The 26747-nt window shown below is 42.1% G+C and overlaps 1 protein-coding gene across 2 annotated transcripts; it reads right to left on the bottom strand.

The window, feature by feature from the left end:
- Positions 1 to 356: 356 nt before the first annotated feature.
- LOC139549187 (cullin-3-like) lies at positions 357 to 22176 on the bottom strand. Of its 2 annotated transcripts, XM_071359377.1 has the most exons (17): positions 21923 to 22176; positions 17166 to 17363; positions 12399 to 12512; positions 11872 to 11943; positions 11579 to 11739; positions 10585 to 10699; positions 10173 to 10401; positions 9576 to 9721; positions 9088 to 9264; positions 8025 to 8195; positions 5462 to 5569; positions 4951 to 5075; positions 4693 to 4789; positions 2671 to 2805; positions 2193 to 2379; positions 1466 to 1611; positions 357 to 1332 (listed from the first exon to the last, which is right to left on the bottom strand). In XM_071359377.1, the coding sequence occupies exons 1-17, from the start codon at positions 21983 to 21985 to the stop codon at positions 1201 to 1203; spliced, it is 2376 nt and encodes a 791-aa protein (XP_071215478.1). In that variant the 5' UTR covers positions 21986 to 22176; the 3' UTR covers positions 357 to 1200. The 2 variants fall into 2 exon arrangements, with proteins under 2 accessions (XP_071215478.1, XP_071215479.1); XM_071359378.1 differs by lacking the exon at positions 11872 to 11943 and having other exon boundaries at positions 21923 to 22169.
- Between the last annotated feature and the right edge of the window lie 4571 nt (positions 22177 to 26747).

The following is a 26747-nucleotide window of genomic DNA, read 5'->3' as shown; positions in this document are numbered from 1 at the left end:
ATAGCAGCTGTCTGTAGTATTTGTGAGATGCACATTTATCCCATGTCATGTGGCCTCAACCAAATTAATTGCACACTGAGAAATAACATTTACTTGAGGGGATTCAGTAAGAAACATTGCAGTTCTAAAGCAAGTGCAGACTCAAAGTTGGCTACCACTGTTTGAAAGCAATACAAATGGTTATTTTGAATTCCTCTTGGCTGCGTAACAGTTCGACTGTGGTTCCCTCTATGCATTAGGCTTCAATTATGGTCAGAGGAACAGATATTTCACAGTAAAGACAATTTTAGTGTGGCTTTCTCTGCTCTCAGAGAGGAATACACAAGGCAGAATTGTGAAACAGGTAGGAGGCAAAATTCCCTTCGTTGTACAATTTATTTTTCTACACTTAATATGATGAAAACTAGGCCCTGTACAGTCCACTTTAGTGAGTACAATTATTTACAATTTATACACATTAAAACATGGTGATAAATTGGTTCCAATTGAAATGCAATAAGAAAAAAAAAGAACTTCCCTTTGTGATCTGCATTGGGAAGAACCTACAATTCCAAGGAGAGAAATATTTTCTGGGCTGACGATCCAATTTTACAATAGGCCCCATTGAAAAAGAAAAAGACAAAAAAAACATACACCTTGTATAGAGCACTCCATAAGATAAAGCATGCTATCAAGCAACTGCTCCTGTTCTCTGCAAACCAGCAACAACATCCATGTCCTCTTCTCTTTGATTAAAGTCCTAGAGGGGGGGGTGGGAAAGGCCAATAGTGTCTGACAACCTGTACAACCAGCATGGTGCCACGAAAAAACACAAACACATTTACATCAACATTTAAAACGGGAGAAATTTCAAATATTTTCTTGGTCTTTGTGTAGCCAACCCACATTCGCTTGGTATATTTTTTGTATTATTTTGTTTATGCTAGTTTTCTTTTCCTTTGTTTATTGGGCTTGAATGCAGTACACTTGATGCATTCCCACTCTCCGCCCAAATTCTCCCCAAGGCCACATAAGTAACATGAAACTGTAACAAAGCTATATCCAATCCCTCCATTTAGCTAAATTATATATTTTTTTAAACTTGTCTTTTTTTGCCAATGAACGAAAGGTAAGCTTCCCAGTATCAGACAAACTTCCAAGGTCATACACAACACCCCCCCCCCCCCCAAAAAAAAGTATTGTTTGATTGAATTCACGCCTTTATGCTACATAAGTGTACACTTTGCGATCCTCAGGTGTCCGTGCCAAATATTCCCGCTCAATGAGTCCTTCAATGCGCTTCTTGATGACTACAGGACTGGGGAGGAATCGCGATCGCAATTGCTGGGTGACCTGGAGAGATGGTACAAACAGACACAATCAGAACCGGATCTTACATCTAATTACTGACGTAAATGAAATACTGAGAGGTACAGACAGAAGTACCCCGAAACACCTCAATGTTCATACACTGTATTCCACTGACCTCTGCTACCAACACGTTATGCTGCATCTTTTTTCTAGACTTCATGATGCGGACGATGGCCGCCTCGATCTCGTGCTTCCTATCATCGTCCACTTTCTGCCGCGTCTCCTTCCTCTCCGGGTCCGTCTCTCCTTGCTTAGCGGCGACTAGCGACCAACACACGGAAACCAGTTTCAGCCGGGCACCTCATATGACAGCTACATGCACAGGACTATATCACTGGGCTCCCGAGTGGCGCAGCGGTCTAAGGCACTGCATCTCAGTACAAGAGGCATCACTACCGTCCCTGGTTTGTATCCTGGCTGTATCACATCCGGCCGTGATTGGGAGTCCCATAGGACGGCGCACAATTGGCCCAGCATCATCCGGGTTAGGCCGACATTGTAAATAAGACTTAGTTCTTAACCGACTTGCCTAGTGAAATAAAAATAAATTCACGCTACACAGGTAAATCTTTGGTTGGGCTATCCAGACGAGTGGAGATCAGTGGGGTTTTCACTACAACTATCTGAGAGGTAGAATCAGATAAATAGAATCTCATTATAATTCTGTGGTTAGAATGACCCTAGAAGGTTGGTATGCATACAGTTCAACGCCATGCTTCAGAAACCAATGTTGAAACAAAATAAATCCTGGTTGTTTTTGTGCCATTTTGGTTATGCATGCCCTAGCTCTTTAAATCTGTGTTCTACAAGACCGGTCTGTATGGCTAACTGGGTTTGTCTACCTGTCTGGATCTTCACGCGGTGCAGCTTGGAGGTGAACTGGTCGTTGACGGTGAACACATGACCGTTCTCGATCTCCTTGGACTTGGGATCCTTGGTGAGGACCCGCTGGGTGGGCTTCCCGCAGGCCAGCGACTGCAGCGCTCGCACTAGCTCCCTCTCCGGGATGTCTGTCTCCTGCTGGATCTCCTACACAGCAGAGAGCGAGAGATGGGGACAAAGAGGAGAGATGGAGATGAGGCAGAGGGATCCTTTGATCCATGACTGCACTATACTGAAACCAAAGAATACATAGACCCTCGTGTTTCTCTAAAAAACTAACTTTTTCAGTTCAATATAACTTTATTTATTCCCTCAGGGAAAGACATTGCCAGACCACGACTATGAACATCCTGCACATATAATAAAGACATCACTTTGCCCAAATACATCCCTCCTTACAAACTTGACTTTATTCTGTGATGTGCTACGCGGCTGTACCTCAAACATGGACTTCTCCCGGTTGTTGAAGAGCATGAGTATTGTCATCTGGAAGGTGGACACTTGCAGTATGTGCTTCCTGGTGTTGGAGCCTGTTACTTGGGCGCCGCCCACCCCCACCTCCAAGCCGTCCTCCTGGGAGGAGAGGAGAAGAGAGGTCACCACCGGCCGGCAGCCTTCAGGTAACTCAGTCACACAGGAGTAATCAATGTAGCCTCTGTTCAATCACTGACTATGTCATGCTTATATAAACACATACAGTTGAAGTCGGAAGTTTACATACACCTTAGCCAAATACATTTAAACTCAGTTTTTCACAATTCCTGACATTTAACTCTGGTAAAAAAAAATCCCTGTTTTAGGTCAGTTAGGATCACCACTTTATTTTAAGAATGTGAAACGTCAGAATAATAGTACAGAATTATTTCAGCTTTTATTTCTTTCATCACATTCCCAGTGGGTCAGAAGTTAACATACACTCAATTAGTATTTGGTAGCATTGCCTTTAAATTGTTTAACTTGGGTCAAACGGTTCCGGTAGCCTTCCACAAGCTTCCAGCAATAAGTTAGGAGGAATGGGCCAAAATTCACCCGACAGAGCTGGTGTAACTGAGTCAGGTTTGTAGGCCTCCTTGCTCGCGCATGCTTTTTCAGGTCTGCCCACAAATTGTCTGTAGGATTGAGGTCAGGGTTGGTGATGGTCACTCCAATACCCTGACTTTGTTGTCCTTAAGCCATTTTGCCACAACTTTGGAAGTATGCTTGGGGTCATTGTCCATTTGGAAGACCCATTTGCGACCAAGCTTTAACTTCCTGACTGATGTTTTGAGATGTTGCTTCAATATATCCACATAATTTTCCGTCCTCATGATGCCATCTATTTTGTGAAGTGCACCAGTCCCTTTTGCAGCAAAGCACCCCCACAACATGATGCTGCCATCCCCATGCGTCACGGTTGGGATGCTGTTCTTCGGCTTGCAAGCTTTCCTCCAGACATAACGATGGTCATTATGGCTAAACAGTTCTATTTTTGTTTCATCAGACCAGAGGACATTTCTCCAAAAAGTACGATCTTTGTCCCCATGTGCAGTTGCAAACCGTAGTCTGGCTTTTTTATGTCGGTTTTAGAGCAGTGCTGAGCGGCCTTTCAGGTTATGTTGATATAGGACTCGTTTTACTGTGGATATAGATACTTTTGTACCTGTTTCCTCCAGCATCTTCACAAGGTCCTTTGTTGTTGTTCTGGGATTGATTTGCACTTCTCGCACCAAAGTACGTTCATCTCTAGGAGACCGAACGCGTCTCCTTCCTGAGCGGTATGACGGCTGCGTGGCCCATGGTGTTTATACTTGCATACTATTGTTTGTACAGATGAACGTGGTACCTTCAGGCGTTTGGAAATTGCTCTCAAGGATGAACCAGACTTGTGGAGGTCTACATTTTTTTCTGAGGTCTTGGCTGACTTCTTTTGATTTTCCCATGATGTCAAGCAAAGAGGCACTGAGTTTGAAGGTGGGCCTTGAAATACATCCACAGGTACACCTCCAATTGACTCAAATGATGTCAATTAGCCTATCAGAAGCTTCTAAAGCCATGACAATTTTCTGGAATTTTCCAAGCTGTTTAAAAGGCACAGTCAACTTAGTGTATGTAAACTTCTGACCCACTGGAATTGTGATACAGTGAGTTATAAGTAAAATAATCTGTCTGTAAACAATTGTTGGAAAAATGACTTGTGTCATGCACAAAGTAGATGTCCTAACCAACTTGCCAAAACTATAGTTTGTTAACAAGAAATTTGTGGAGTGGTTGAAAAAAATTGTTTTAATGACTCCAACCTAAGTGTATGTAAACTTATGACTTTAACTGTAGCCCCCCCACACATCAATGTTCATCCCATATTCAAAGGCAAGTACAGCCTTAATAGACCTGCTGTTATCAAGGCATGATGTTGACATTAGTGGTGCGTGCGTGCATCAGTCTGTCTACCTGCCAGCCAGTCAAAGGCTGTCCCCTGCATACCTTTTTGATTGGGCCGTAGAAGGTGGCATTGAGGTCTGCAGAGCCCATGTGATGCTGCAACGTGAGCTGCCTGCCGCTGTGTTTTGCCAGATAAAATCTATGGCCACAAAATCAGAGGACAGTCACACACTACACCGTTAAAGATAAACACAGACAATGGACAGCGCCCCGCTTCCACAAGCTGCAGCAGAGAATTACATGGCCTCGCTATGCAAAGTAAATGAGATACAGTGAAGGACAAAGAGGAGATAGACAAACCTTCTAAAGACTTCAAATGCATGTCGAGGAGAAGGGGGGATATTACATTTGGGTGTGGCGGACTGCGTTGGCCAGTAACCTGTCGTCAAAACCCTCACTGTGAGATCGACTCCACCCAACGACACCTGGGGATGGAAGTTAGATCTACGTCTTTCACTGAGGTTCCCAATGGTCAGAATGACCATCAAAAGCTCCATAAGATGTGCTCTTCGCTTTGAGAGAGCTAATGCAAGGTTAAATAGAGAGCAATAGTAATGGTGTCGTCTTTGGACAAAGCCTATGGGAAAATGAATGGCGTTTTTGATAAATGCTGAAAATAAGGTCTGTAGTAAACACAGGATTAGGTGATCTTATATGTTTTGTCCCAAAACCATATTCTTTCCCCATAGGAATGGCTGAACGAACCAGAAGTAACTCATTTCAATTTTTTTAGGACTACAAGCTGGCGAGCTCTATGTTCCCCAGAACCAACACTGGACTGGTTCTGTGAGTGGGTGTCTCTGTGTCTCACCGCCGTTGACTGTAGATGTTGGCGGAACTCGTCCATGGTTGTGTTTGAGATGCTCATGTCTCGGAACATGCCTTCCAGTTTGGAGGTGAACTGGCAACCACACTCCGTCTGGCCAGGTGAACCAGAGAAAGAGCGAGAGGAAGAGAAAGAGAGATATACGGGATGATACAGATCTATTAAACACTTCACTCGCGCTATCATTTCTGTCACACTGACTCTTCACTCAGCTGAGCTGTAGTTCAACATACAGTTTGTACAGTTCAAAAGGTGTAAAGTACTTAAGTAGTTTTTTGGGGTATCTGTACTTTACTATTTTTATTTTTACTATTTTAATTTTACTTCACTTACATTCCTAGAAAAAAGTATGTACTTTTTACTCCATACATTTTCCCTGAACCCCAAAAGTACTTGCTTAGCAGCATCGAAAAATGGTACAATTCACACACTTATCAAGTGTCATCCCTACTGCCTCTGACCTGGCGGACTCACAAAACACAAATGCTTTGTTTATGAATGATGTCCGAGTGTGCCTCTGGCTAGCCATAAATTTAAAAAACAAGAAAATGGTAACGTCTGGTTTGCTTAATCTAAGGAATTCGAAATTATTTGTACTTTTACTTTTGATACTTAAGTATATTTAAAGCCAAATACTTTTAGACTTTTACTCAAGTAGTATTTTACTGAGTGACATACCTTTTTAATAGAAAATAGTATCTTTACTTTTACTCAAGTATAACAATTGGGTACTTTTCCACCACTGGTGCAGTTCAAGTAAAACATTTATTACATTGTGTAATGTACCAGAACTGGGATCAAAATACAATTTAAAATAATTAAAAATATTTTAGCTTTGCAATTGAACCAAATCGAAAATAACCAAAAGTGCAAACCCCGCCCACATGGCACCACAAGCAGGCTAACGCAAATGCTCAAAGTATTTGAAATAGTATTTGCACACAGGTCTGGTATATACTTATATTGCAAATCTTAAGGTTGTACTTATTAGGTATTGAAGGTGCTACAACACAATGCATTCAGAAAGTATTCAGACCCCTTGACTTTTTCCACATTTTGTTATGTTAAAGCCTTATTCTAACATTTATTTTCTCATCAATCTACACACAACACCTCATAATGACAAAGTGAAAACAGGTTTCCAGAAATTGTTGCAAATGTATTAAATCTATAAAAAACAACATATACCTTATTTCCATAAGTATTCAGACCCTTTGCAATGAGACTCGAAATTGAGCTCAGGTGCATCCTGTTTCCATTGATCATCCTTGAGATGTTTCTACAACTTGATTGGAGACCACCTGTGGTAAATTCAATTGATTGGACATGATTTTGAACGACACCCACCTGTCTATATAAGGTCTCACAGTTGACAGTGCATGTCAGAGCAAAAAACAAGCCACGAGGTCGAAGGAATTGTCCGTAGAGCTACGAGACAGGATTGTGTCGAGGCACAGATCTGGGGAAGTTTACCAAAAAAATGTATGTAGCATTGAAGGTTCCCAAGAACACAGTGGCCTCCATCATTCTTAAAATGGAAGAAGTTTGGAACCACCAAGACTCTTCCTAGAGCTGGCCGCCAGGCAATCTGGGGAGAAGGGCCTTGGTCAGGGAGGTGACCAAGAACCCAATGGTCACTGACAACCATCTCTGTAGTACTCCAGCAATCAGGCCTTTATGGTAGAGTGGCCAGACAGAATCCACTCCTTAGTAAAAGGCATATGACAGCCCGCTTGGAGTTGCCAAAAGGCATCTAAAGTACTCAGACCGTGAGAAACAAGATTCTCTTGTCTGATGAAACCAAGATCGAACTCTTTGGTCTGAATGCCAAGCGTCATGTCTGGATGAAACCTGGCACCATTCCTACGGTGAAGCATGGTGGAGTCAGGATCATGCTGTGGGGATTTCTTTCAGCGGCAAGGACTGGGAGACTAGTCAGGATTGAGGGAAAGATAAACAGAGCAAAATACAGAAATATCCTTGATGAAAACCTTCACCAACCTCAGACTGGGGCGAAGGTTCACCTCTAACAGGACAACGACCCTAAGCACACAGCCAAGACAACGCAGGAGTGGCTTCGGAACAAGTCTCTAAATGTCCTTGAGTGGCCCAGCCAGAGACAACATCTCTGGAGAGACCTGAAAATAGCTATGCAGCGACGCTCCCCATCCAACCTGACAGAGCTTGAGAGGATCTGCAGAGAAGAATGGGAGAAACTCCCCAAATACAGTTGTGCCAAGCTTGTAGCATCATACCCAAGAAGACTCGAGGATGTAATCGCTGCCAAAGGTGCTTCAACAAAGTACTGAGTAAAGGGTCTGGATGCTTATGTATATGTGATATTTCAGTTTTTTATTCGTAATAAATTTGAAAAAATTACTTACATTCATTTTAGAATAAGACTAAGGTCACAACATGTGGGAAAGTCAAGGGGTCTGAATACTTTCTGAATGCACTGTATATCTGAAACAAACAGTTGATGAATCTGTTAATGGATGGAAGATCTTAAGATACGAAGCTACTGCTCTTCCTCCTCCTGTTTCCTCACCTTGAGCTTAGAGATCATGTTCTTCTCCGAGTCGTCCGAGACGCTCTTGTTGGTGAGCAGCCTCCTGGCCAGGTGCTGTTTGTAGTACCTCTCAAACACATCCTTCTCCTGCATGAACCTGAAGAGCACCATGGCCTTGTCCAGGATCGACTCCACCTCCTGCTCCGTCAACTACACACACACAGAACGAGAGGACAGCGAGCTTTACACGAGCACACATACACACTTTAAATGATTACATTTGAAACACTGATTTAATCAAATATATTGAACTCCTTATACAGTGAGCTCCAAAAGTATTTGGGACAGTGACCAGTTTATTGTTGTTTTGGCTCTGTACTCCAGTACTTTGAAATGATACAATGACTGAGGTTAAAGTGGAGTCCGTCAGCTTTAATTTTAGGTCATTTTCATCCATATCAGGTGAACCGTTCAGAAATTACATCACTTTTTGTACATTTTAGGGGACCAAAAGTATTGGGACAAATTTACTTATGTGTATTAAAGTAGTAAAAAGTGTAGTATTCGGTCCCATATTCATTGCATGCAATGACTACATCAAGCGTGTGACTCTACAAATGTGTTGGATGCATTTTCTGTTATTTTTGGTTGTTTCAGATTATTTTGTGCCCAATAGAAATGAATGGGAAATAATGTATTGTCATATTTGTGCGTATAACTTTCTCACTCATCATTATTCACGATTCATTCAGGATTATCTGTAATCATGGTAGCATCCAAATGAATGTAGAAGTGTTTAGAAATATATTATATTCTTATTTACAATAAAAGTGACTCCAAAATGACACAATACATTATTTACCATTAATTTCTACTGGCACAAAATAATCGGAAACACAACCAAATATGTGTCACAATCAAATGGCACCTATTCCTTATATTGGGCCCTGATCAAAAGTAGGGCACTATGTAGTGAATATGATGCCATTGGGCTCTGGTTAAAAGTAGAGCACTATATAGAGAATATGGTGTCATTAGGGACGCAGCCTGTGTGCCCTGAGGAGAGGAACATTCCTCCCCATTACATCAGAAAACGACTCACTCCTTTTACGCCTTTCTTCAGCTTGTCGTCGATGAACAAGGAGAGGTACTCGGGGGAGCGCGAGTTGAGGTTGAGGAAGTATTCAAAGTCCCCTGCGATGGTCTGCTTGAAGAGCCGGTCGTTGTTGAACGACTCTAGAAGGAAGCGGTCGAAACGCGACTTCAGATCCAACAGACCCTGCAGAGAACAAAAACCAGAGGAAGGAAGAACACGTGACATTATTGGAAAGCAATTGCACTTACTACATGCTCTTGTGTATCTGCCATCTAGTGGCAATATGGAGTATAACAACAGAAATTGCATCCCTGCAGTGGATTTAAAAGCATTGAATCGGTATAAGCATTCACTGGAGTTTCCCCTATTGTTAAATCCATGACCAGGGAGTGTGGAAATGCACGCTTTGGGAGAATGGGAAGGAATGGGAATGTAGCCAGAGATCAATTTTTTGTGGGCCCCGTGCCAATGATGTCACTTCCGGTGTAAATTACCTGGATGTAATCCACAGGGTTTTTGCCCTCGCCCTCCTCTGACACCAGCGCCTTGCCCTGCTCGCGGAGGTAGGAGCTCATGCACTCACACATGGTCTTCAGTCCGTTTGGCACTCTGCTAAAGAGCTTATACATACACGCCAGGTCTGTGTTCACACATGCACGCACGCACGCACACGGGCCCACACATCAGTACAAACACATTAGTATCCAAAGACCACCCACTAATATCTTTCACAATAAATATTGAATTGCTGACATTGATATCAAAACAATGGCACGGGTGGTGCCAAGTATGCACACGACAACAATACACATTCACACAATGTACATTACTAAATTATTCTGCTCTGCAAAAGACCTCTTAAGAGGTATGCAAATGTCTGACAAACTTTAACATCGGGGGAAAATATCCCTTTCACGAAAAAGAAACAAAGGTTGGTGTCCCAAATGGCACCCTATGCCCTATATAGTGCACTACTTTTGACCAGAGCCCTATCGGCCCTGTCAAAGGTATTTCACTGCATAGGGATTAAGGTGCCATTTGGGACGCAAAGTATAGCTGGGACTGGAGTAGTAGTAGTGTGGCAAACTGACCCTCTGTCTTTCCGTTCTTGAGCATGTGGACGAGGCCCGAGTTCTCCATTTCCACGATGGTCTTCATGTGCTTGGAGATGAGCTCCCGCTCCACCACCTTCACAATGGGCTCTTCCGTCGTCTTGTCCAGGCAGTGCAGCACGCGCTCGATCTCCTCGTTTATCCGCGCCTCCACTTTCTTTATGTACACGCTTGCACTGTTCTCCGCCAAAAACTTTTGACTTTCCATCTGGAGGTCAAACAAACACGGGGTTAGGAGCGCCTTGGGTGACTGAGAGGGTATACACATGATGTACATATTATGATAATAGTAGGCAAACAACAAATATCAATGCAAGTCAATGCATGACACATAGCATTGATGTGAATTAAATGTATGAATAGATGTGGGGGGGGGGGGATTATTACAAACCTGGAAGAACTCTGCAGACATTTCTAAAAACGGGGCCTCAAAGTCCTCTTCGTAAACCGACCTCCCTTCGAGGCCTAAGATCATTAACATCTGGCAGGCATTTCTGATCGCCCCCCTGAGAGAGAGGGAGAGAGAGAAAGTGAGAGTGATACAAACAGGGTCAGGTTAAAAGACACCTCTACAGATTCATTCTAATTCAGTCCATGTGTCAAGTACAGTTGACACATGGATTCTATTATGTGCCTGTCCATGACAGACTGACCAGGTGAATCCAGGTGAAAGCCATGATCCCTTATTGATGTCACTTGTTAAATCCACTTCAAAATCAATGAAGATGAAGGGGAGGAGACAGGTTAAAGAATAATTTTTAAGTCGAGACATTTGAGTGTGTCAAGAACTGCAACGCTGCTGGATTTTTCACACTCAACTTTCCTGTGTGTATCAAGAATGGTCCACCACCCAAAGGACATCCAGGCAACTTGACAACTGTGGGAAGCATTGGGGTCAACATGGGCCAGCATCCCTGTGGAACACTTTCAACACCTTGAAGAATCCATACCCCGACGAATTGAGGCTGTTCTGAGAGAAAAGGGGGGTGCAACTCCTAATGTTTTGTACGCTCAGTGTATAGGATACCATTTAGGTCTGGGTCAGCTCAAAGACTGTATCAGATACTTTTTAAATTCAACAAAGAGCACAATGAAATAATCATGGATTACGGTTGTGGTTTTTTTTCATCGGGAAAAACACTGCTTCCTTCAGCTCAGAAACTCTGGCTCTGTTTGAATTACTTCCTTACCTCCTCCCTTCAAACAGTCGATGCTTAGACATGACTGGACAGACGAACACAAGCGTTCCGCCGCATGGCTTTCAGTCATTTCCAGTGATTACACTTGTCAAGTCATTTCAGTGATTCCTTCAACGAAGCTAGGAGTTTGTACACGTTTAAAGACGTCGAACAGGCCCTGTGTATAGACGGGTCATATTATTATACCTGTCCACCACTTCGCCCTTCCTCTCTCGTGCGATCATGTCCAGGAGGGTCTGTCGGAGGTGGTCTCGGATGCAGCCGTAGCGCACCACCTGGTCTCTGAAGATGATCAGGCCCAGGTTGTAGACGTTCTCCACATTGTTCTGCTGCACGTACACCCGGTCCTGGGAAACAAGAGGAAGAGAGGGTGAAGCTTTGTCATTCAAGGCTGATCTTGGGCAGGTTTTGCATTTCCCCCACTAATGGTTATGTTTAGGATTGGTGGATGGGAAGCTGATCTCAGATCTGTACCTCACCCCGGAGCGCGTTTGAGACCTGCAGCCAGGAAGCAATGCATTACCAGTCCAAGGGAGGGTTACGAGATGACACTGTATTGAGAAATACAGTCAAATCCTAATAACTAAGAAGTGTGCACGTCTGATAAGCACAAATTGTGCATGTCAGCAGTTACGTTTTCTAAAAGTGTGATGATGCAAAACACAATGATGCAAAACGTAGCATCACTTTTAGATTTGTGCTGTATCTTGAAAACGTATCTGCTAACTGGAACATGAATGAACAAAATACTAAAAACATGTTGTTTTTTTGTAAAACATCCCTGGTTTATGACTGCACCTTGTAGCTGTCAGAGCCATGTATTTAGAGAGTTTAGACATTGAGGTTTCTGCATAATGATGCATTTACATGACCCTACAATACTATGGCAGCCATGTTAGCACCCCATAAACTTTACATGGGGAATATTAAAATAATGCTATGTATGTCTAGAATTAAAACATAACTCTCTAAATACATGGCTCTGGTAACTGGTGGTGCCACTCACCATGTACATGAGGATGTCTCTGATCATGACCATGGCTGTCTGGTGGTCGTTCCAGGCTTGGTTTAGTGTTTGGAGGAAGTTGTTGTTTAGTGAGTTGAGGACATCTTCCCGTACCTGTGGGGAAGCAGCAGCACAGTCAGGCAGAGAGGCATTCGTTTGATACTACAACACCACACTGATGACTTGGCACACTGAGCCCATCTCGCTTTCTCTGCATGACACACTCTTTCTGTCCGTGAGTCTCTCCCTCCACAAGCTCCTCTCTCTGAGTGTCCTCTCTCTGTATGCGACGCTAAAGAACACTGTGCTCATCAACATCAGGCAGAGAAACATCATCCATTTAGTGAAACAGTGTGTCAGTGTGCTGGGCACTATCTCAATGGAAAGTGAACCCCTCTCAGCTCACTATAATCACCTACTGATGAATCTGTTGTACTTACAGTGCATTCGGAAAGTATTCAGACCCCTTGACATTTTGTTACGTTACCGCCTTATTCTAAAATGGATTAAATACAAAACATTCCTCAGCAATCTACACACAATAACCAATAGTGACAAAGCGATAACAGGTTTAAACATTTTTTGCAATTGTATTACAAATAAAAAACTATTTATTCACGTAAGTATTCAGACACTTTGCTTAGAGTCTCGAAATTGAGCTCAGGTGAATCCTGAGCCTGATTATGCGTCTGCCGAACCTTTCGCCAAATGCAATTCTTGAGGTGGAGTAACTCTGCAAGATCACGGTCTGAACCGGTTTTAATTAAAATGTTCTTTATGGGGGCGTGTTTGTTAACAATATCACTGAAGATATCACAAAACAAGGTCCAAGCTTCTTCGACAGAGGGGATCAATTTGATTCTATACCAATTTACAGAGGCCAGGTCATGAAGGAAGGCTTGCTCATTAAAGTTTTTTAGCAAGCGTCTATGACAAATCAGGACAGGACGTTTCACTGAGCAGCCATTGTGAACACAGGCTGTAAAACAGTGATCACTAAGGTCATTACAGAAAACACCAGACTGGTACCTATCAGGATTATTTGTGAGGATAACATTGAGGAGAGTAGCCTTTTCTGGGTGTTTGGAGTCATACCTTGTGGGATTGGTAATAATCTGAGAAAAATGTAGGGAGTCCCATTGCTTTAGAACTTGGTTAGATGGTTTAAGCATGTCCCAGTTTAGGTCACCTAGCAGGACAAATTCAGACTTAGTGTAAGGGGCCAGGAGAGAGCTTAGGGCAGCTAGGGTTCAGGCCGGTGCTGAAGGAGGACGATATAAACGCCCTGCAACAGTCAACGAAGAGCTATTTGAAAGTTTAACGCTTAAAACCAGCAAATCAAATTGTTTGGGGACAGACTTGGTGGAGATAACCGAGCACTGAAGGTGATCTTTGGTAAAGATTGCCACTCCCCCACCTTTGGAAAATCTGTCTTGCCGAAAAAGGTTATATTCAGAAAGGTTAACACCAGTATTCAAAATGCTCTTTCTTAACCACGTTTCAGTTTATCTCCTGAATGCCAAAACATACGAGTCTCCAGCTTCAGTGATTTTTGCCACTTTATGACCACTTCTTCCATAGCAAAACATGTTTGGAAAGTTTTGTTTAAATCAAAATGGATGCTGTCAAAAAGGGATTGATGGATTTACCCTATTACTCTGATTGCAAATGTGGGGGACAAGAACAGAATGTCAATGGGAGAGAATTTGTTTTAATTCTGAGATGCCAATTGGGTGGTGTTTTTTTTAAGGCCAGTGCTGAAATATTGACATCCAGAGCGATAATTGGTCATCTGAAAAGGTATACATGCCACCCTACATAGGGCTATGGTGACCGTAGTACAGCCACACTGGCAGTCAGGAGTCATGACCACAGTCATCTGATGCCTCTGATTGTCATTAGTAGCCTACCAAACTTGCTAATGGCCGGTACTCAGCACTCTATTGTCCCTCTAATCACTCTGACATCAATACAAATTAAATCTAAAAGTAAATGCTTCATGAGAGCCCTGGCATTCAGAGTTTGAGCAGAACAGGATCACCTTTTGCGCAGGGAGAGACAGCTTCTCATAGCTGGTTGATGCATGGAATGAAAGTGTTCCTGTTGCGTTTCTATAGGCTATGCAATCTGTTAAAAAGAGGAGAATCCCATCAGCTTTCTATAGGCTTGGACTACTATATGTACGTCTCAGCTTTCCAAATATTAAGCAAATTGCTTCGCTTTACAACCGAAGTTGCCTAACTGGCTTGCATGAAAATGAACCACGGGAAAAGCGTACTCCATTTGCTATTCAAGTGCATATGGAAAACATCTTCTTTTTTTTTTTTACCCTGCCTCTGTTCCGACAGGTGCATAATAGTCGCCCATTCTGAATCAAAACTAATTTCACACATTATTTAGTATATGTAAAGACAATATTAAATTGAGAATAGTCTGAATGATGAAAATATTATCACTTGTTAATGATTCACCCAGCAAGCATTTTTTTGCAACTTTTTCAAAAAATAGTTGCATGCATTATGTAACCTAGTCCATAGGCCTATATGCTTTGCTAAGGTTTGTATCACAACTGAAGTGGCCAAATATATCCAAAACGTAGCCTATATGCTCAAGACCCCTGGAACATGGTTGGAGAGCCCATAGCCTACACAGCCTGGTGAAACGTGTTCCGACTGAGTTTTGACTGGCCACTATTTAATAAAAGTGTATCCCACCTTTCTCGTGCTGCTATATTTAAAGCACATTCATCTGCTTTCCAAACAGTGTAGCCTACCTGGCATATTAAAAAAGTAACTGCACATAACCTCCATTCGCTATTCGAGTGCAGGCTATGGATGATTTTCATTTTTTGTGGGCCATTCTAAATAAAAAAAATCATTCCACACATATGTAAAGACCAGATTAAATGGAGAATACTGCGTGAAGATATTATCAAGTGCATGTCAAATTCTGAACGTGAGACTGATGACGTGTGTGTAGCCTGCGCAAGAAAAAGAGCAGAGCACTTCCCCCTTTCATGCAACTTTTTTCAAATCATCATTCTTTGCTTCATGTAGCTACTAAAGTTGAATAAATAACTGTAAATTAAGCATATAGGAGGACCTGTTTCTTTGTTAACCGCTCAACACCGAATAGCCGCATGTGCGCACTCCCTCAAATCGTTTGGGAGAAAAAAAATACCTTATTTTATTCAGTTATGTTCAATTGTATTGTTCTTACTATAAAATAATGCCACCGGAATTATAAGCAAATATTGCCTGATAAATGAACAAGTGTACCCAACTGCCATATGGCACAGCCAGATCAGGGCCTACCATAAGGAATATGCTATTCTGTTCTTCTGGAATAGGCTACATTTTCTTCATAGACCTGCCTAAAAAAAAAAGATTTATTGTGATGTGCTGGCTATATTAAATTGATTTATTAGATGTTTTAAAATGTAGATGTTCCAAAGGTCCGGATCAGTAGCTTGTAGGCTATAAGTGGAAACCGGAGATGCAAAGCATGTTTATGTTAATTAAATGGTCAATTACCGTGAGACCGGCAGTTACTTAAATGACGATCAACCAGTTGAAAAAAAATGTAATGACCGCCAAAGCCCTAGCCCTGCATAGATAATTAATTGTCCCAGTAATGTCATTGTTTCCAAATAGTTTGCAGACGCCACAGAAACCTGTCACGGCTTCAAGATAATCTGATGCTGCTTCCTGCTGCTACTCATTCAGTGGAATATGTTGGCCTACATGGTGTGTGGTTTAAACATGAACGTTATAGGGATCATATGATAGAAATCTGTCTGAGGATAGTTTGTGGAACTAAATCACACAATCCCAAGGTCAAAGGCTATCACAATCACTGATTAAAGCACCAAAAGGCAAATTGATCTGCTTCCTAGTACCTACATAATTCGATAAAACAACAGAGCAAAACCAAAAACACAAATCCTGCTTCACTCTCCGAAACAGGATACTTTTTCAATCAGCTGAGCTTGTCATAGATCAGGACTGTGTGTGATTACTGAAAGAGAGCATTCAAATCTCCAGTCAGATGCCTTTGGGCCCAAGTGGAGCTGGGCCTTCTGATAGCCCCATTCCTCAAACTTAACTCATTTAAATTCCAACCACTAAATATAAGGCTTCTGAATGAATGGAAGCAACTCATGTTTTCCAGATAGTTTGCTTTCTTTTGCAAGTCCGCCGCATCCAGACATAGTCAGACAGATTCTCTGAGCTTTCCACAGTAATTAGTTTAATATGAGCACTCCACTTCATCACGCTGTCAGCATACCAAACAGGCCCAACACTGAACAGGCCAATCGGCCTGTAATTTAATATCGCCTGGATTCGATTGACAGACGTTCGTTCACAAGGTTGCTTTTCAACAATTAAAATGTTATTATGGTCAAGGTGAGTAACATCTTGTGGTCAAGCTCAGTGACTATTCTACCACTTTAGAGATCCTGTAAGTGTACTGACGGAAAATACGCTGCCAGTGATTTTACAAGGGTGATTACTGCCATACCCGCACAAATCCAGCAAAGGGACGTTAATCCAGACCCGGGTAAAACCAAACGAAAGAAAACTGGCTGAAACAGGGAGGGACTACCTGGACTGGTCCAATAAGAAACACTCGTTTTCATTGTCTGTTGTAAAATGTTTTAACATTATTCAATCACATGCCCTCATGAACAGCAATCAGTACTGAATCAACTCCCCGACTTGCACTGGGATGAGCATGAGTCTACCACCCTGCGTTCATTGGCCTTACTTTGTTGATGAGGTGCTCGGTGACCACCTCCCGGAGGCCCGTGTAGAGCTTCTCGCCGTGTTTGTGCAGCACCATGGTGTAGGCGTTCCTGTAGAGCTCCTCGAAGCTCAGCCCGCTGTTGTTCTTCCTCTGGATCTCCTGGATGGCATTCTTCAGAAGGTCCCAGATGTTGTTGACATACTTCTCGTCCATCGTCATCTGCAGTGGACAAAGGAAGTAAGAGTGAGAGGAGAGCAGACAAATAGACTGACAGGCCAAAGTTTCGGGGATCTTTGGCTCCCTCGTTTGAGGGAGAACTGGAGCAAAGCAAGCTTGATAGACCCCGTGTGCATAGCCTCCATTTTTATCACAGTCTCCTGCTAGGCTAGCCTACTTCTTTAGGTCAGCAACCTGCGAGAGAGATGAGACAAGTCACTTGCTACACTTCTGCAACCCAAAAACCCCTACTTATTTAAAGAGTAGCCAATATTATATTGCAATATCTTACAGTTTGAGTGTAACATTGATAAAAGAATGCTCCTCCTGAAAATTAATGATTTATATTCCTACGTTTGATCCTATATGTAAAAGTATATTAAAACAAATCACTAAAGGGAAACGGAGGGTGTCCCGATTTTTGTTCCTTGTGATGAACTAAGACTGCAGGACTGCAATATCATGACAATATTCCCAATAAGGTTCCATCCAGTCCACAGCATGAATGAAAGCGTTTTATATTTTCCATATCATATTGCTCAAGGCCACCTCTAACTGTACCTAGTAACATTTGCCTTTACCCCAAATTCTCCTTTTAACTGGACAGACAGTAATTTCACTGTAGCCAACCATCACACTCAGATAAACATGGCCATATTCACAGCTTGACATAAATCCCTTGTCCCCTTTGGCTGTCACACTCAACCATGGCCTGTTAAACCTGGAGGCTCTCCAAAGTGAAGCTGGCCGAAAGCTGCATACAAGGTGTCTGGATATGGCACCATCCAAACACAAGCATATTTCACAGGAAGTATCGTGTGATTGGACAGGGTTCACAGGGATCCGGGAGGTAACATAGCAGGACAATCCATGACCCTACTCAACCCGAGAACAATTATGCAAGGTTGGTATTTGGATTTCTTATTGGAGTGAGGGACAGGGATCCCGATGTAGTGAAACCCTCTGCATCTAATAGGCCTTTTACTCACAAGTCATTTTTATAAAACCTAGTAACTTACCACAATAAATGAACTGTCATATATCCCACTAATAATCCAGGTACAGGGCTTGAACCTTATTCGGCCCATGATTGCACCGTTTTGTTTCGCTCTGGTCAACATTAGTAGAGGAAGTGCACTAACACCCTGGACCAGAACTACACAAAACAGTCCTATTTTCTGTGGTACTCAACATCATTTTAGTCTGTGGCCAGACTAATTGCTGATTCTGAGGACATCTCTGAATGTCTGAAATGGACTCTAGGAAGTCCCAGCCAAGACATAAAACAAGACTTTCAAAGATCTATTCTACACCATCTATTCTCTGCATATCAAAAGTGTGTTCCAAAGTGGCTTCAGCCACTTCACATGGGTTAGTGTGACAGTCAGTAGATGGCAAACTGGATAGAATCTGAGGAGCACTCATATCCTTCCCATCCCTTTCATGATAATGATTTAAAGTTTCTGAACAGCCAGGGAGGTAACATTATCTGATGACAGTGAACTTTCAACTAAACACTGGGCTTAGCACATGATCCTTTCATTTAAGGCCTAAGGTAATTTGACGTTTATGAGTCACTGCCTTGGTGAAGATTAAACTAACAAAACTGGCAAAACTAGCTACCTGATGTCACAATAATTCATTTAGCCCATTCATAGACGCTAACTACCTTTAGCCCGATGCTTGCTCAAAACGTTAACGCGAAAGTGGTACGGTTTTGGAAACACAAGTAATGTATAGCTCATATTCTCATATTCTTTTCTAAAAACAAAATGTTAAATTACTACACACATTACAGCGCTTGTTTGCAGAAGACAGACAAGAGGAGACCAACTGTGCCAATTAGCTATCTAGCCTTCAAAAAGAAAGGAGGACCAAGGCACTCTTCATATAATTAATTTAAATGCCTTTATTAGTATGGCATGTTCAATAGAAACAAAGTTATTTTTAAAACGACGCGTTTCGGCTGCATGGCCTTCGTCAGGGAGTACAAAAAAAAAGAAGAATACAATGTTCTCTTTTTAACAGCTTTTCCAATTAGCCCTAATTGGAAGAGGGAGTGGTTACAAAATTGATTGGACACGTCAAGCATTTCATTAACTGTAAAACCACTCATGTCATCTATAGATTGGAATGTCCACAGTGCAAGGTGGTCTACATTGGACGGACAAAGAGACGTCTTCAAGACCGCTTAGCGGAACACAAGTACGCCATACGGGTAGTCAATGAAGACTACCCCATGGCAAGGCACTACAAGTCCCTAGACCATGGCAACCCTGCCTCCCTACAAGCTATGGGTATTGATCATATTCCGGCCTCTATTAGAAAAGGGGACCGTCTTAAACAGTTAAACCAAAGGGAAAGTTTTTGGATTTACAAACTACAGGCCACTAAATACCCTGGTTTAAATGAAGATATGGATTTCTCACCCTTCCTGTAGGGTCGTGATGGGTCCATTTACTGTCATCTAGTGGACATTTTGCTCAATTGCCCTCAGCTATGTTTAGACTGTTGTTGTTCATGTTTTGCTGTGTACTATGGAATATATTGCTTTCTTATTCTTGACACTTCTCCCAGTCATATAAGGTTAGAACTACCTTTTAGTGTTCTGATACATCTAGCTTGGAGTTGTATTTTTATGATAACATAGCTACAGTATTTCACCTTTTAATGTGTATAGTATTGCTTACTAGGTGTGTCCAATCAATTTTGTAACCACTCCCTCTTCCAATTAGGGCTAATTGGAAAAGCTGTTAAAAAGAGGACATAGTATTATTTTTTTTGTACTCCCTGACGAAGGCCATGCAGCAGAAACACGTCGGTATAAAACAATAAATAATAATAAATAAAAAAACGTTTCTATTGAACATGCCATACTAATAAATGCCTTTTAATTAATTATATGAAGAGTGCCTTGGTCCTCCTTTCTTTTTGATGGCCAATTTACCCCTTTTACCAAAGAGCACCTTCTATCTACCAAAATGTACTATTGTGTACCTTAGTAGCGCTTCCCTTCCTCCTCTTTCTACTAGCTATCTAGCCTGTTCCGAACACCTGTGTAAGCATAACTGGGAGGAAGTGTAGTTCATCAACTGGAGGCACACACAGTATATGGATCTGTGCAAATCTGCTACAGTAAGTGTATTGTTTTTATTTAAAATATATTTTCTCAGGCCTCCTGAGTGTTGCAGAGGTCTAAGAAACTGCATCAGAGTGCTAGTTGTGCCACTAGAGATCCTGGTTCAAGTCCAAGCTCTGTTGCAGCCGGCCGTGACCTGGAGACCCATGGGGCAGCACACAATTGGCCGGCAGGGATGTTCTTGTCCCATCGCGCACTAGCGACTCCTGGGCCAGGCGCAATGCAAGCGGACACTGTTGCCAGGTGTATGGTGTTTCCTCCAACACATTGGTGCGGCTGGCTTCAGGGTTAAGCGGGCACTGTGTCAAGAAGCAGTACGGCTTGGCTGGGATGTGTTTCGGAGGACGCACCGCTCTCGACCTTCGCCTTTCCTGAGTCCGTACGGGATTTGCAGCGATGGGACAAGACCAACTACCAATTGGATACGACGAAATTGTGAAGGGGGAAAACTACAAATATATATATATATATATATATATATATTTTTTTAAATAGATTATTTGACTGATATGAAAGGGCCATTTGTTTCAAAAACCTTTTCGCAAGCAATGATTATTTACTTTTCTAAACTTTAATACACGGAGTCGGAATTGTAGTTCACAGAGCAAACAGTGGGCGAAACTCACTGCTGGAAACCCTATGGAGAGAAGAGTTATCGAGAGCTACTTTAGGGGATCATTGAGGATGCAGTGGAGGTACATCCGTCATAACTGAATACTGATCTTCTGAATACTGATGTCAGCCAATAGCTTACTCCCATTTAGCTTTCGTCCATTAGTTTTAGCAAACTGTTTACAAATTAAACTTAGGCTAACGTTAGCTACTTCAATCTTGAAAGACAAAGTATCTAACGTTACATTAACTAGGTGTAACAGTCGATGCAAAATGTTAGCTAAAGTTAGCTATCTATCCAACAGTTAAAGTTAGTCGGGGTATCGCAAGGTTTTATTGGCATGTAACTAAAGAACGTGTTTTGTTTTTTATTAACTAAAATAACGTGATTCAGCAAACCATGTCATGCAGAATAACGTCACCCAACAACAATTATCTCCAGTCCAACCCACCAGTTTCTGAATTTCCCTAACGTTAAATACAACAAGTCATTCAGCCACAAACAAAGCTACGACGCCAAATATTTAGTTAACGTTAACTAGAAACCATGTTTTTCTCCGGGTAAAATGACAGTTGGTCGTTCGCTAGCTAATGTTAATAATTGTCTGACAACAGTAACGTTACTAGCTACTGTATCTAACAGTAGGTAGCAAGCAAGCAGCTAGTAGGGGGTAGCTAGCTATCTACTTGTTATTACTGAAAGACCGGCCTTGCAAACTGCACTCCCCAGCTAGCTAGTTACTCGAACCTCGGTGGTCCAGTCACCGCCTGCTGCTGGCAGGGACAGGTCCTATATGCGGTTTGTACTTACAGGAAAAGCTCGTATCCTCATCTTGGTATCCTTTTTTGTGCCGCCTTTGCTGAGATTGGACATGGTTACCTCGTCTGTGTGTTCTGTATTTACATGAAAATATTATCTGGTTAGGTACAGGGAAGTATACTTGTGGAGCTTCCACTCGACCCTCGCTAGTCCGTAGTTGGTTGTTGACAACCAAACGGCAATGTTTCTCTAACGTAGATCTCCACACTCAGCAATGGCGGACTACCTAGCTGCAGTTCTCACTGTGCAGAGCGCACACGATGCAACTCACGCGAGACTAAGGGTACTGGGCTGGGAAGGGGTAATTTTCTCATGAATAAAATGTTTTGATCAATAAATTCCATTGGGCTTTGCCAAACACTTAAATAATAATATATGACATTTAGCAGACGCTTTTATCCAAATGACACATGACAAATCCAAATGCTTAAATGTTTTTATAACATACCACCCACTCCATCCTAGTTTACTAGGAATTATTTGGGCTCTGCCAGTGGAGGCTCCTCAGAGGAGGAAGGAGAGGACCATCCTCAGTGAAATTTCATAAAATAGTGAAACAAAGTAAATAGTGAAACAAAAAAAGGTGTTGCTTTTTAGATAAAACTATACTAAATATATTAATGTCACCAAATATGTGTTGAGAAGCTTGGTGAGTTGGTGACATTATTGGATAGAGATTGAAAATAGTTGAGCATTATTTTATTATTCAAATTAGTTTCTTCAAATTACAGGAGATGGAGGTTAATTATACATTGTTTTCTTGGTTTTATTACTTTATTTGTGTCCAGTTTATTTCAATTTTCCCTGATAACAAGCTAGCTACCAGTTCGAGTGTGCACCTTTCGCCGCCAACGCTACCTCAACAAAACGTAAAAACAATTTGAACCCCTTTCATTCTCTGGGGTACACGGAAAAGGTGCGAAGTAAAACAGAGGTAAAGAGTTTCAAGTTCGATATTCAACGGATATTTGCACTTTCAAACCTCAATAGCTTTCAAACCACTTGAGCCACAGACTCCAAATAAGTGTCATGATGTTGGAAAAATTGCGCACAACATTGCACAGGTCTTATTTTCACGATTTAGACATTAATTTCCTTTCCAAAGCGAATAAACATGTGGAAATGTGAGCAGCATCTTGTATTCCTAGTTGAATTAGTTAGGGAGTGTGAACAAAGTACAAACTTTTTTTACATTCAAATTTCAATAGCTCCTTGATCATGTGACATACTTACTTCAAACAAGGTTCAGAATGTCCACTGACTACTCTTATATATTGCACACCCTTTAGTTTGTCAATTTTCATCTCACAACATTTTACATGAATTTTTCCAAATGTAAAGTTTCGATAGCTCCTAGGTCGTGTGACTTCAAACAAGGTTCAGAATGTCCACTGACTATACCTTCATATTGCACACTCTGATGTTTGTCTACTTTCATCTCATGCTATTAGACTTAAATCTGTAAGCTTTGCAGGCCTTAATTTTACATGGGTGTTTAAAAAAACAACTTTTAAGTCAACAAATGTTCCATCCTCGCAATAACTGTCTTTCACATGGACACTGAAAAGATCCGCAAATGGCTGTATGTGGAATGGATGAAGGACAGGAGAGGTGCTTAAAGGAAGGCGCACAGGTAGGCCTCATGAACAACACTGTTTCATATGCTCTTTTTAATCACAGTAATATGCAGTGATTTGTCAGTCACAGTGAGCTTGATAATGTGAAATAATCATTTTATAGCATCACTTTCATATACTGTACATTAAGACAAATCCTTCTACGTTGAGTATTAGAACGCAGTTTACATAACCTGATGACTTGATATTTGAGTGCATTCACAACAAGCCACCGACAGACAACTTACAAAATGCAATAGTGCATTTGAGGGTTCGTTTTTCTGATGAAAATAGTTATTTGATGCATGGCCTACTATTTCTAACTGGGAAAATAAATTCCTACGTCTTTTGTGAGTAAAATCCTTTTTCCAAAATTGATTTAGGTACATTTTTGTGAAGAGGTATGAGGGTTGTGATATGGATCATTTAATAGTAAAATCATTTAAGGGATCAATACATTTCTATATTGCTACCCCAGTATCTGCATGAACCATCAGGCCAAGTGTTTTTGGTTGACCCTGCTGGACAGAAAGAGAAGGAGGAATGGGAACACGCTGCAATCAAATTCAGGTCTTAGTTATTCCATTGTACTGGATCTAATACATATTAGCATTTTACATACATTCATAAGCCTAATACTTTTTTATGATATACTGTGAAAAACTCTCTTGGCTGCTGGCTCTGTCACTTTCAGACATGCGCAGAGCAAATCAAATCAAATTTATTTATATAGCCCTTCGTACATCAGCTGATATCTCAAAGTGCTGTACAGAAACCCAGCCTAAAACCCCAAACAGCAAGCAATGCAGGTGTAGAAGCACGGTGGCTAGGAAAAACTCCCTTGAAAGGCCAAAACCTAGGAAGAAACCTAGAGAGGAACCAGGCTATGAGGGGTGGCCAGTCCTCTTCTGGCTGTGCTGGTTGGAGATTATAACAGAGCAGACTTGAACCACAGGGGTTTTCTGTAAAGAGAGAGTAATCCAAAAGGCACAGACACACCCCTTGACTTTCAATTGGCACTGTTGACCTGTATGTATTCTCTCCTGATTGGCTCTGTGGTGCACAGTCTGGCAGTCTGACTAAAGTGCCAGAGGTATGAGGAGAGACATCCTCCTTTGTATTTATGGGAACAAATATTTCCGAACACTTTGGATTCTATTCTTGGACAGTTAGAAGACACAATGCATCAATGCAAAAAAAAAAATATTACTAATTACTGTCCATGAGTAACCTCAACCTTGTGGGTCTATGGGTGTTTGGGCCAATAAAGTGCCAACTCAATTCTACCACTGACTAGTCTCTCATGCCCCTATGAACGGGGACACAGGGCAATAGTTTTTAATCTAAACCAGCCATTTTTTTATGGAGTACACTAACCCCTAATTGGGGCTCTTTTCTTGACACATAGTAGCAGTTTACCAGATAACAAGTCAAGAAGAACAAAAAGTAGATTGTTGTAAGGGTGTATCCTGTGCTGGCCCCATTGTCATATCCATTCTGGATTCTGAGTGGTAAAATCATAGCTGAAAATAGCCTTGATGTATGTGTATACATTTTCCGCCAAGACAGAACTGCCAAAGGGGGTGGAGTTGCAATCTACTGCAGATACAGCCTGCAGAGTTCTGTCATGCTATCCAGGTCTGTGCCCAAACAGTTCGAGCTTCTACTTTTAAAAATCCACCTTTCCAGAAATAAGTCTCTCACTGTTGCCACTTGTTACAGACCCCCCTCAGCCCCCAGCTGCGCCCTGGACACCATATGTGAATGAATTGCCCCCCATCTATCTTCAGAGTTTGTAATGTTAGGTGACCTAAACTGGGACATGCTTAACACCTCGGCCGTCCTACAATCTAAGCTAGATGCCCTCAATCTCACCCAAATTATCATGGAACCTACCAGGTACAACCCCAAATCTGTAAACTCGGGCACCCTCATAGATATCATCCTGACCAACCTGTTCTCTAAATATACCTCTGCTGTCTTCAACCAGGATCTCAGCGATCACTGCCTCATTGCCTGTGTCAGTAATGGGTCCGCGGTCAAACGACCACCCCTCATCACAGTCAAACACTCCCTAAAACACTTCAGCGAGCAGGCCTTTCTAATCAACCTGGCCCGGGTATCCTGGAAAGATATTGACCTCATTCCGTTAGTAGAGGATGCCTGGTTATTCTTTAAAAGTGCTTTCCTCACCATCTTATATAAGCATTCCCCATTCAAAAAATGTAGAACCAGGAACAGATATAGCCCTTGGTTCACTCCAGACCTGACTGCCCTTGACCAGCACAAAAACATCCTGTGGCGTACTGCATTAGCATCGAATAGCCCCCGCGATATGCAACTTTTCAGGGAAGTTAGGAACCAATATACACAGGCTGTTAGGAAAGCTAAGGCTAGCTTTTTCAAACAGAAATGTACATCCTGTAGCACAAACTCCAAAAAGTTCTGTGACACTGTAAAGTCACCTCCTCCCAGCTGCCGACTGCACTGAGGCTAGGAAACACTGTCACCATCGATAAATCTACGAATATCGAGAATTTCAATAAGCATTTTTCTAAGGCTGGGCTTGGTTTCCACCTGGCTACCCCTACCAGCTGCAGCAACAGCTCTGCACCCCCCACAGCAACTTGCCCAAACCTCCCCCATTTCTCCTTCACCCAAATCCAGATAGCTGATGTTCTGAAAGAGCTGCAAAATCTGGACCCCATACAAATCAGCTGGGCTAGACAATCTGGATCATCTCTTTCTAAAATTATCCGCCGCAATTGTTGCAACCCCTATTACTAGCCTGTTCAACCTCTCTTTCGTATCGTCTGAGATCCCCAAAGATTGGAAAGCTGCCGCGGTCATCCCCCTCTTCAGAGGGGGAGACACTCCAGACCCAAACTGTTACAGACCTATATCTATCCTACCCTGCCATTCTAAGGTCTTCGAAAGCCAAGTTAACAAACAGATCACCGATCATTTCGAATCCCACCATACCTTCTCCGCTATGCAATCTGGTTTCCAAGCTGGTCATGCGTGCACCTCAGCCACGCTCAAGGTCTTAAACGATATCATAATCGCCATCGACAAAAGACAATACTGTGCAGCCGTATCCATCGACCTGGCCAAGGCTTTTGACTCTGTCAATCACAGCATTCTTATCGGCAGACTGAACAGCCTTGGTTTCTCAAATGACTGTCTCGCCTGGTTCACTA

This window comes from Salvelinus alpinus, chromosome 22, assembly GCF_045679555.1.
Source record: "Salvelinus alpinus chromosome 22, SLU_Salpinus.1, whole genome shotgun sequence".
Taxonomy (NCBI): domain Eukaryota; kingdom Metazoa; phylum Chordata; class Actinopteri; order Salmoniformes; family Salmonidae; genus Salvelinus; species Salvelinus alpinus.
The sequence above is the reverse complement of the archived record's forward strand: the minus strand, read 5'-3'. Positions and strand labels throughout refer to the sequence as shown.